Source organism: Vombatus ursinus, unplaced genomic scaffold, assembly GCF_900497805.2.
Source record: "Vombatus ursinus unplaced genomic scaffold, bare-nosed wombat genome assembly UNPS02014310.1, whole genome shotgun sequence".
Lineage (NCBI taxonomy): Eukaryota > Metazoa > Chordata > Mammalia > Diprotodontia > Vombatidae > Vombatus > Vombatus ursinus.
In genome coordinates this window covers 1-12,145 of record NW_020954088.1, presented here as the reverse complement: position 1 = coordinate 12,145, position 12,145 = coordinate 1, and the positions used below count along the sequence as shown (strand labels likewise).

The following is a 12,145-nucleotide window of genomic DNA, read 5'->3' as shown; positions in this document are numbered from 1 at the left end:
AAGTCTAGAGTATCACTCTTAAAGGCAAAATAATACATCTAAGGTCAAATTTGCCTTCTATCCTAGGATATCTAGTTCATCTCATAGTTATCCAAGATATAGGCCTTTATAGATGGGCATCTGAAGCCAGGATTGAATTGCTGGGTCCCTTCGTGGTTTTGGTGTCATATGAATTTCTCAGTCTCTCCTCTTCTTGTTGAAGCTCTGTAGCTCTAGTACCGACACTATCATGTACCTCAGAGAGGTCAAGGTCAAGAAGGATATGGACAGAAAAAACACTGAGGTCAGTGGTGACTTTAGAAATAGCTATTTCATTAGTGTAGCAGGAGCCAGGGGAGAGAAATGCAATGCAGATACATAAAACAGATTGGTGGCGTGAGGTCAAGGAGATGGCCAGAGAATCCAGAGAATTCATGTGCATGAAGGTGGGCAGGTTAGCTTGGGCAAAAAGGACAAGTTGATGGAAGGAGGAATCAGGTGATTTATTTAGTGCCTATCATGTAGCAAACACTTTATTTACAAATATGTTCTCATTTTGATTCTCACAACATCTCTGTGAGGCCCGTGTTATTATTATCCCCATCTTACAGTTGAGGAAACTGAGGCTAATTGAACTGCCCAGGATCACACGGCTTTCAAGTGTCAGAGGTGAGATTTGAATTCAGGACTTCATGACTCCAGGCTCAGCCAACTATCCACTGTCCCAATTAGTTGCCTAGGAATAGGAGGAGCTAGAATGGGATTAAACATGTAAAGAGACTCATAGTCTCACCTGTCCCAAGACAGAATACAACCCCTCCAAGGTTTCCCTACCGGTGCCAAAAACATCAACCCAAACACTGAAGAATTTCCTCTGATTCTTTAAATGTCTGAAGGCAAAATCTATAGAAACTGGACTGTACCTTTAATGAGTCTCATCTTTGCTCACTCTGTTTCTCATCATCCATGTCGCTCATCATGCATTTTACAAACTTCTTATCAGCAAGACATTTCAGGTAGCTTGCCACAGTCTCCATTGCCTTTGGGTCACCTTTAATTGAGTTGAATCAAGTTAGGGAGTGAGGAAGTTAAAAGTACAGACTATAGGCGCGTGTGGAAATCAGAGACACCTGGGATGCAGACAAAGGTGTGCTCAGCAAGGCAGAGTGGGGCCTTGAGACAGGTCTGGGCAGTCCCAATGGTATTGGTCCAGCTCCCCAAGCCCATTTTTCAGTCTGTCCTGAATTCTTTTTCTGCGTTCCCAAAGTGGTTATATCATTTCTTATCTACTCTGAGTCTGTTCCTCCCACTGCTTTGAAAGTTTCTCTTTTCTCTCTTCTGAAACTAAATACTAGTTCAGTTCATTTCTCTTTTCTGTTGGTCTTTTCTGCTACCTCTAGCCAGGCACCTGTCGATCCATTTTGTTAATTATTTTTTTTAAAACCAATAGTTATCTATTCTGCCCAGAGAAGACAGGATTCTCATGTTCATAACAACAATGAGCCACTTGTTACACCCTTACCATGGGACCCTCCAGGCAGGCTTGGTAGAGGCAGAAGGAGAGATCAACAGACAATGAGGTCACAGTATCCCACATAGACTCCTGAGCTAGTGTGACCCACATGTAATACCCAGCACTGACTCTTGGAGGAGGGACCGCATACCTGGGACTGTTTTGCAAATTGCACAACCACTGCCTGAGACATAAATATGTCCCCATCCCTACCTGTCTCACACTGGCCTCAGACGTCTCAAGGCTGAAGGTCTACAAGAGAAACAATGATCTCCCCATCCCAGTTGCTCTGCCTCCTGGTGCTCTGGGCCCAAGGTAAGATTAGCTGCGGGTGTTAACAACTTGACAAGTGTTCACTTGAGCGATACCAGGAGATTCTAAAACTTGGAAATTGAAGATGGGTTGGGGTAGGGGAGGATGATGAAGGACAGGAAAGGGTGATGATAGGCTTGTTCCTATAGTTAGAGGGAAGGACATCTCAAGTCAATAAGAGCTCGCACTACAGGGCATGTTCCTGGATTTCAATCTATTTCTTCTCGTTTTCTTTTCTCCACCCAAGGGTCCTGGGCAGCCATTTTGCTGACCCAGTCTCCAGCTTCCCTGTCTGTTGCTCCAGGAGAAAGAGTCCCCATCACCTGCAGAGCCAGTCAGGGTATTAACAAGTGGTTAGCCTGGTACCAGCAGCTGCCAGGACAGTCTCTCAAACTCCTGATCTATGGTGCTTCCAACCTGCACTCTGAGGTCCCTGCCCGCTTCAGTGGCAGTGGGTCTGGGATGGATTATACTCTCACGATCAGCAGTGTGGAGGCTGAAGATGTTGGACATTACTACTGCCAGCATTATTATGAGTACCCTAACCCACAGTTGGGCAGGCCTGAACAAAAACCTTCCCAGGCTGGTGAGCTCTTTAGCTCCGGTGACCAGCTGCTTCCTCCCGAGCCCCTGAGTCAGAGACACCACAGAGACAGAGGCCAGGGAAGGGCTGGGCCTAACAGCCCAGCTCTCCCAGCCACAGATCCCAGTCTCTCACATCCTAGAAAGGGCTAGGGAGTGGAAAGAAGGAAGAGGGAAGAGAATCTTCTTCTTTCTCTCAAGCCAGGCTTATAAGGCTATCCCAGGTACCCCACTGAAGCGGGTCCCCTTCCTTACTCCCTGCTCTGCTTTTCCCCTGCCCTCTTACTATGAGGGCTGCTCAGATGAATGACATCAGGGTCCATTTAGGTGAAAGATGTGAAGGGTTATTTCTTTTTTTTTTAAGGGTTATTTCTTTTTGTTTATTCATTTATTCATTTTTAGTTTTCAATATTCACTTCCACAAGATATTGAATTCCAAATTTTCTCCCTATCTCGACTCTCCCCAACCTCAAGACAAGAGCATTCTGAATACCCTTTCCCCTAATCTGGCCTCCCTTCTATCTCCCTCCTCTTCTCTTATCCCTGTCCTCTTCTATTTTCCTGTAGGGCAGGATAGATTTCTATACCCCATTGCCCATCTATACATATAATTTTGCCTGTATATCTAATTTCCCAGTTGCATGTGAAAACAATTTTTTAACATTTGTTTTTAAAACTTCGGGTTACAAATTTTCTCCCTTTCTCCCTCAACACCCACCCTCATTGAGAAGGCAAACAACTCGATGCAGGTTATAATTGATTAGTCATGCAAAACACTTCCATAGTAGTCATGCTGTGGAAAAGTATATTTCCCTTCACCCATCCGACACCCCGTTTATTATGTTCTCTCTTTTGACCCTGTCCCTCCTCAGAAATGTTTGCTTCTGATTACTGCCTTTCCCAATCTGCCTTTCCACCTATTTTCCTGTAGGGTAAAATAGCTTTCCATACCCTATTGAGTATGTATGTTAATCCCTCCTTAAGCCAAATCTGATGAGAATAAGATTCACTCATTTCCTCTCACCTTCCACCTCTTCCCCTCCACTGTAAAAGTCTTTTCTAGTCTGTTTTATGTGAGAAAACTTACCCCATTCTACCTCTCTCTTTCTCCTTCTCCCAGTATAATCCTCTGTCACCCTTTAATTTTATTCTCTAGATATATCCCATTCATCTTCAACTCATCCTGGGCCCTCTATGTATCAAGCTATCTATACATATAATTTTTCCCTCCAACTACCCTAATACTGACAAAGGTCTCATGAGTTACAAATATCATCTTTCCATGTAGGAATGTAAACAGTTCAACCTTAATAAGCACGTTATGATTTCTCTCTTCTGTTTACCTCTTCTTGCTTCTCTTTAGTCTTGTATTTGAAAGTTGAATTTTCTATTCAGCTCTGGTCTTTTCATCAAGAATGCTTGAGGGGCAGCTAGGTGGTGCAATGAATAGAACGCTGACTCTGGATTCAGGAGGGTTTGAGTTGAAATCCGGCCTCAGACACATTACACTTACTAGCTGTGTGACCCTAGGCAAGTCACTTAATCCCATTGCCGAAGCGAAAAAAAAAAAAAAAAAAGAAGAGGAACACTTGAAAGTCCTCTATTTCACTGAATGTCAATTTTTCCCCCAAGGGATTATACTCAGTTTTTCTGGGTAGGTGATTCTTGGCTGTAATCCTATCTCCTTTGCCCTCCAGAATATCATATTCCAAGCCCTCCAATCCTTCAATGTAGAAGCTGCAAAATTCTGGGTTATCCTGATTGTCTTTCCACAATACTTGAATTGTTTCTTTCTTGCTACTTGCAGTATTTTCTCCTTGACCTGGGAACTCTGGAATTTGGCTACAATATTCCTAGGAGTTTTCTTGTGGGGTTCTCTTTTAGGAGGTGATGGGTGGATTCTTTCAATTTCTATTTTACCCTCTGGATCTAGAATATCAGGACAGTTTTCCTTGATAATTTCTTGAAAGATGATGTCTAGGTTCTTTTTGATCATGACTTTCAGATAGTCCAATAATTTTTAAATTATCTCTCTTGGATGTCTTTTCCAGGCCACTTGTTTTTCCAGTGAGATATTTCACATTGTCTTCTATTTTTTTCATTCTTTTAGTTTTGTTTTACAATGTCTTGTTATCTCATCAAGTCACTAGCTTCCAATTGCAACATTCTAATTTTTAAGGAAGTATTTTCTTCAGTGAGCTTTTGGACTTCCTTTTCCATATGGCCAATTCTGCTTTTGAAGGCATTCTTCTCTTTGTTGGCTTTTTGGACCTCTTTTGCCATTTGTGTTAGGCCATTTTTTAAGGTGATATTTTCTTCAGTATTTTTTGGTTCTCCTTTAGCAAGCTGTTGACTACTTTTTCATGATTTTCTTGCATCACTCTCATTTCTCTTCCCAGTTTTTCCTCTACTTCTCTTCCTTGCTTCTCAAAACATTTTTTGAGCTCTTCCAAGGCCTGGGACTGATTCATATTTTTCTTGGAGGCTGTGGATGTAGGAACTTTGATTTTGTTGTCTTCTTCTGGTTGTATGTTCTGATCTTCTTTGTTACCAAAGTAAGATTCTATGGTCTGACTCTTTCTGTGCTGCTCAAATAGTCAATTATTTGAGTTATAAACTCTTTGTTAGGGTAGGGGTCTGCTTCCAATGTGGAGAATGTACTGTCCCAAGCTTCAGGGGTTTTGTGCAGGTTTTTTCAGAGATACTTCCACGGTCCTGTAAAATTTTCAGTTCTTCCGAGATGGTATGATCAAGGGCGAGGTGTTTACTCCTTTCCTGGCCTGTGCTCTGGTCTATGAGTGACCACAAGTACTCTTTTCTGTCTTGGAAATGTTAGGAAGATTTTCTCTCAACCACCACTTCAAGCTCCACCATGCCAGCACTCCTCCCTGCCCCAAATCACCACCCAGAACTTTCACCCAGATCCAAGCATGGGCAAAAGAAGAGGATCTTGCCTCAGCACCAGAAAAGAGATCCCTGCAACCCACCTCTGATCAGTCACTCAATTCCCCCTCAGTCTGTGGGCTGGAAGCTCTACAAGCAGCCTCCGGTCTGGAGTTGCTCTGCGTCTTGGACTGGGACAGAGCTTCTCTCTCCTCATAGTCCCAGACATTTCCTATTGGCTTTCTGAGTTGTCTTTGGCATTTGTGGGTTGAGAAGTCTGGAAACTGCTACAGCTGCCCGTGATTCAGTCCTCTAAGGCCTGCACCAGGTTTGCTGAAGCCTGGTCTTTGCCCGCCCTTGCATCTGTCCTGAAATATATTTCTATCCCAGCCCAGTGCGATAGACCTTTCTAATCAACCTTCCAGGATGCCTTGGGCTGGAAATATGTTTCACTCTGCCTTTTTGTGGGTTCTGCTGCTTTAGAAGTTGTTTAGAGCCATTTTTATGGATATTTGGAGGGTTTTGGGGGAGAGCTCAAGCAAGTCACTGCTTTTACTCCACCATCTTGGCTCCACCTTCGAAGGGTTCTTTAGAAAGCATAGGCCTGACATATCAGATGATCTTCTTGTACCCTGTCCTGACAGACAGCACCATGACAGCATCTGTAGTAATGTTCAGGAGGCATTATTCAATATTTCCCTCCTTCTCCTGAGAATATGGTTCTGAGAATAATCTCTACCTTGTCCCCATCATCTCTTAGGTGTCACCAGTTTATCATCCCAGAGCCTCAAACAATCAGCAATGGATTTGACCAACCTTCATGTCTACTTAAGGGATGTCATGGGGGGGAGGGGTGGTGGAGGTGAGGAACTTTCTAGGAAGGCTACTTTAAACCTCTAGATCCTCTTCCCATAATTGGATGTGTTGCCCACATAGGCTGTGTGTGTTCCAATAGGTCGATGCATAAGTGGCTCATAGGGTGCTGTGAATAGGTATCTCTACCTTTGATCTATCTAGCTATGAATAGATATATCTAGCCTTTGCCAAGTGAGATTTTCATTCCCACCAGGAGGGGAGCAGAAGATTGAGGTCATGAGGCTGCCCATGCTGCTGAGCTCAGAGAGAGGAGACCAGGTAAGAATTTGATCTCTCTTCTTAGCTGTTAATAGGAATTTACTGAGCCAGTCTGTAACCTGAGAATGATGAAACAGCAGGCTAGAGACAAAGGCTAGTAATCAAGTAACCATTTAATTAATTAGTTTCATTATGAGGACAGATTTGGAAGTCAGGAATTCTCCTGATCAGAATTCCACCTTGCTGGAGTGAAGACAGAGATGATGTACATAAATCACAGATGGGAAGGGAGTGGGGAAGGTGGATTACAACAATAGTTCCCAGGGCTTGAGTGATTTCCCATGACAAGCTCACAAGTGGAAGATAATACAATCATTCTGGAGTCCCGAAGCAGCAATATTGCTCTACTCTTTGGAGGTTGTTCCTTGGTGACAGGACCAGAATTCTGTGATGGGAACGGCTTCTACATTCTTTGATTCAATTCACTTAAGGTACACTGACACAGGAATGCAGTGTTGCCAAGATTTTGGTTGATCATTTCAAGCTGCATTGCGAGCTTCTAACTCAAGCTAGAAGAGATAATTCTAGAGAAATCTAATTACTAGTATAATTGTTGCTGTCTCATGATATGCTGTGGCAGAACCATCTCAAAGAATTCAGAGTCAGATCACCTCTCATCCAAGTATAGGCATTTATTGAGATTGACACTTCTCATGAAGCAGGCTAAGTTCCAAGATTAACCAGCAAATTTAGTGAAAAGAAGATGGATTTTTATAGAGTAAAGATGCAATTAAGTAACAGAAATTATGAACATTAAAAAGGCGAAAGGGTTTGTTAAGGGGTTATGTAATAGGGATGGGATCCCAGCCTCAGTGGAATTGTGTATGCCATTATCCACAATGCCTACAGAAAAAACCATTGAGGGGGCACATGTGTATGATTATGATATTATAATAAGCCTTTTTTGCTGTAAGTTCACCCAAAGGAAAGCTTTTGCTATTACTGCATAGGTGCCTACTTAGTGAAAGTCCTTTCTATTGTTTTGAGGTCCACATCCTACTTGGGCATCCTGGTGGTGCTGATTTCTCATTGGCTGAGTATCATGGTCCTGTGTGAGACCAGATGAATGTGGTTGTGGTTGAGTGCATGAATACGCCTGTTCTTTCTGTGGGAAATATGAGGAATGGGTATGGGGAAAGTGGCTAGTAAGAGGAATTTCTGGGATCCCATCACAGATTTACCTGCCGTTTCTGTGAGATGTATGAATTCATGGACACTCCTGTTGTTGTAGTTAACAGTGAGGCATATATGAAGAAGTTAGGATATTGAGTCAGGATGGGGGGGCAGTGGCTAGGTAGGGGCGATGGGCCTATTCCCTGTAAGGAAGGTAGAATATTGGGACGGGGGGCAGCTTTATTATCATGCCATCATAATCATTACATATATCAATTAATATGAAAAATCATAATTTCCTTCACATCTCCTCCTTTCAGTGAAAAGGTCGGAACGACCCTTGAAGGCCAAGGAGGAACATTCATTTGAAATGCGATTTTGTTTTTATGTCAGAATAAGTGAGTTACAAGTCGAATGCCAAGATAGATGGCGAGGCAAATGAAAGAAAAAAAATCAGAGCAGGGAGGGCAGAGGGGAGAATGCTGTCCAGGTTTTCAGCCCACTAGGAGAGTAGATCAAAGGAAGGTGAGGGGGAAACATACTTCAGATTGCTTTGAGCCCTTTTCCATAAATCTTCCCCTTGCTTACTTAGAGAACTAAGGTCTGTCTCTATTTGAGAGGATTGGTTGACATACAAACAACACACCTCCCCAAAGACGGTGCAGGTCATCCCACTCTCAGCCATTAGGGCATTCAGCTCCCAACGGTTTTGTCATGCCATGAGGACAAGGGAATCAACCTGCACTTGGAGGCTAGTGACAAGCTTTGCTGGCACTTCAGGACCATGGCTAGTTCTGCCAACAGATTCCTGACAGATGGCTACAGCCTGCCAAAGGGGACTGCGGTACCAGTTGAGGATTCACTGGATGCCAACAAGGCCACTGTCAGCGGCAGGACAACTTTAACTAGAGAGGAATGTCAGGGGAGTGATCCCCTGGGAATAGGGACAAGCTGGGCATGGTGTAGACAAAAGCACAGAGGCCTTCCCAGAAGGGAGGGAGGCTGTGACAACAGCTGCCTTTACAGTTGCCTTTGTTGTGGACAAAGGTCAGGGTCTGGTGCCTGATTTGGTAAGGCAGGCCCTCCCATTCTTCATGCTACAGGGGGGCTTCTGCTGTGTTGTGAGATGTCCCAGTCCCATTCAGGAAAATCTGTGGTCTCAGGAGCTGGCCAGAGGAATCTCAGGAACTAGGAAAGCAACCCACATGGAGTTTAGACTAAAGGTGAGAGGGGTAGCTAGGTGGCGCAGTGGATAGAGCACTGGCCCTGGATTTAGGAGGACCTGAGTAATCCGGGCTCAGACACATAACACTTACTAGCTGTGTGACACCAGGCAAGTCACTTAACCTTATTGCCTAGCCAAAAACAAACAAAAAAAAAAACATAAAGGTGAAATTATATTGCATGGGATTTAGTGATCCAAGGTCCAAGGTGAGGGTCCATGTTGCTGCCTATGCCCTGAATACAGAGTGGAACCTGTGTTTCTGGAGAGACTCTTGAGTGTATTGGACCCTGTAGGTGAGGGTCTGACATGCTACGGCCCCTAAAACCTGCTGTGAAGTCCATTAACTCTTGGTCAATGGGCTCCTTTTTCTTATGGGCAGGTATAGTGCTTGTGACTGTGTACTGTCCTGAAGATGGGGATAGAAGTAATGGTAGCCTGTAAAGTCTCTTTTCTCTCTTCTGAAACTAAATCCCAGTTCAGCTCATTTCTATGTTCTGATGGCCTTTTAGGCTACCTAGAGCCAGGCATCTCTTTCTCCATTTTCTTAATTTTTTTTTCAAAACCTACAGTAATCTCTTCTCCCCACAGAGGAGACACTCCTCTTGTTTGTAACTACAATGAGCCACATGTTACAGCTTTACCATGAGACCCCTAAGCAGGCTCAGCAGGGGTGGAAGGAGAGATCATTAGACCATGAGGTCACAGCTTACCACACATAGACTCCTGAGCTAGTCTGACCCACATGTAATAGCCAGCACTGACTCTTGGAGGATGGACCTCATACCTGGGACTGTTTTGCAAATCGATATAACAGCAACCTTGCACAGCCACTGCCCAAGACATAAATATGCCTTCATCCCCATCAATCTCACCTTGACCTTAGAGGTCTCAAGTTTGAAGGTCTTCAGGAAAAAAAATGGTCTCCCCATCCAAGTTCCTCTGGCTGCTGGTGCTCTGGGTCCAGGGTAAGATCAGCCATGGATGTTAACAAATTAACAAGCATTCACTAGTTGTGCTACACCAGGAGATTCCAAAACTTGAAAATTGAAGATGGGTTGTGGAAGTGGAGCATGATGAGGGACTGGAAAGGGTGATGAGGGGTTGGTTCCTATAGTCAATGGGAAGGACATCTCAAGTCAGTCAGAGAATTCTGGACATTCCTGGACATGCTTCCTGATTTTAATCTATTTCTTCTTATTATCTTTTCTCCACCAAAGGGTCCTGTGAAGCTATTTTACTGACTCCATCTCCAGCATCTCTGTCTATTACTCCTGGAGAAAGTGTCACCATCAGCTGCACAGCCAGTCAGGATGTTTATGGTATTATATCCTTGCACCAGCAGCTGTCAGGACAGTCTCCCAAGCTCCTGATCTATTATGCTTCCACCCTGGACTCTGGGGTCCCTGCGTAGTTCAGTGGCAGTGGGTCTAAGACAGATGATACTCTCATGATCAGCAGTGTGGAGGCTGAAGGTGTTAGACATTACCAATGTCAGCAAACTTATAACTACCCTTCCACAGTGCTGAAACCTTGAAGAAAAACCTCCCCAGGTGCTTGGGCCCTTTAACTCAGGGGAGCAACTGCTTTCTTCAGAGCAAAAGTCAAAGAAGCCCCTGAAACCAGGGAACTACTGGTTATTCAGCCTTATTATGGCAGTCAGGCATCCAAGGCTCTCACATGGGAGGAAGGAGTAAATATGACTTTTTCAAAAGGCAAACAGCATGAAACAGAGATTCATGGATTTACAGTGTGCCCTTTTTGTGTTTTGCTGCATGTGGAATGCTTTTTTAGAGGTTACATTTAAAAAATTAAAAAATAAAGCTTTAGAACAGTATATTCAGGAGTAGCAAAGATGCTACTGGAGTCAAGACGCTCTGGAGAAAGACTGCAGATATTTGGGTACATAAATATAAAAGAAAATCATCACAGAAGAAAAAATGACAGAAATCAGAAAAAAATACTAGGAAGCTTTGAATGAACAATAAAGTAATCATATGTATGAGGAAAACGTACAGAATGACCAATGAGTAGACATAGAAATCTGTTAAATGCAATGCCCAGTCTTGGGATGAAAGGACTGACAGTCAAGTATGCCTCCTTCCCCTCAGAAGAGTGTGTTGGACTATACCTGGTGTGTGAGGAATCTATGTCAGACACGGATGATGTATTGGTTTGGTTTAACTATTTTTTGTGTAAAAAGGAGGGTTTTGAGGTTGGTCGTTGAGAAGTGACAGCAAAGAAAAAATTAGTAACTAAATATATGAAAACTTAGCAATGGAAAAAGTTTAGAAACAGCCAGGTTGAGACTGACATAAACAAATTATTGGATGTTCTTTAAACACACGCAAATATATATATACACACAGAAATCAATACACGAACACTTTCGGGTCATATTGCTCATCTCATTCAGGAACACACAGCAATCTCCTGTATCTACCACTGATGTTGCAAAGGGGAAAAGCCCGGGTGTCAGAGAGAAGGAAGGAGGCTCACAGTTCTGGATTCAGGGTCGACTTTCTACATTCCTTAAGTAAAAAACATGGGCTGAGATGTGGCTGAGTTGTTCCTCACAGTCCTCAGCAATGATTCATCTTCCTACAGAGAAAATTGGCTTGACTGGGAGGCTCAGCACTGCTGGACAAAATTGGATCAAATGAGAGAGTGATGAGGTTAAAGCTACAGACCATGGGCGTGCATGGAAATCAGACACACATGGCATTCAGACAAAGGTGCACTCAGCTAGGAGGAGTGGAGCCTGGAGGCAATTCCCTTCGGTACCCCGATGGTGCTGGTCTAGCTTGCCAAGCCCATTTTTCAGTCCATCCAGGATGTTTCCCTGTTTTCCCAAGGTGGCTATATCTTTACTTATTTATTCTGAGCCTTTTCCTTCAGCTGCATTTAAAGTCTCTCTTTTCTCTCTTCTGCAATTAAATCTTAGTTCAGCTCACTTCTTTCTGATGGCCCTTTCTGCTACCTCCAGCCAGGCATCTGTCTCTCCATTTAGATAGTTTTGTTTTTTCTTTTCAAACTGCCTTGATCTCTTCTCTTCTTTACAACCACAAAGAGCCTCTTGTTATAGTCTTACCATGGGACCCTCCAGGCAGGCTCAGCAGAGATGGAAGGAGACACCTTCTGACCGTGAGGTCACAGCTTCACATGCACAGACTGCTGAGCTAGTCTGACCCATGTGTCCTAGTGTGACCCAGCACTCTTGTGAAGGAGGGACCTCACACCTGGGACTGTTTTGCAAATTGATACCACATCCACCATGCACAAACACTGCCTGAGACATAAATATACCTCGGGCCCCATCTGTCACACTGAGCCCTAGAGGTGTCAAGAGAAACAATGATTTCCTCATGCTGGTTCCTCTGGCTCCTGGTGCCCTGGGCCCGGGGTAA

General features: G+C 43.8%; 1 gene segment (V, D, J or C); it reads left to right on the top strand.

The window, feature by feature from the left end:
* Positions 1–1,602: 1,602 nt before the first annotated feature.
* On the top strand, positions 1,603–2,539 carry LOC114042238. The segment is given in 2 exon segments: positions 1,603–1,807; positions 2,052–2,539. Coding segments are annotated over 2 exon segments (537 nt in total).
* Positions 2,540–12,145: the final 9,606 nt, after the last annotated feature.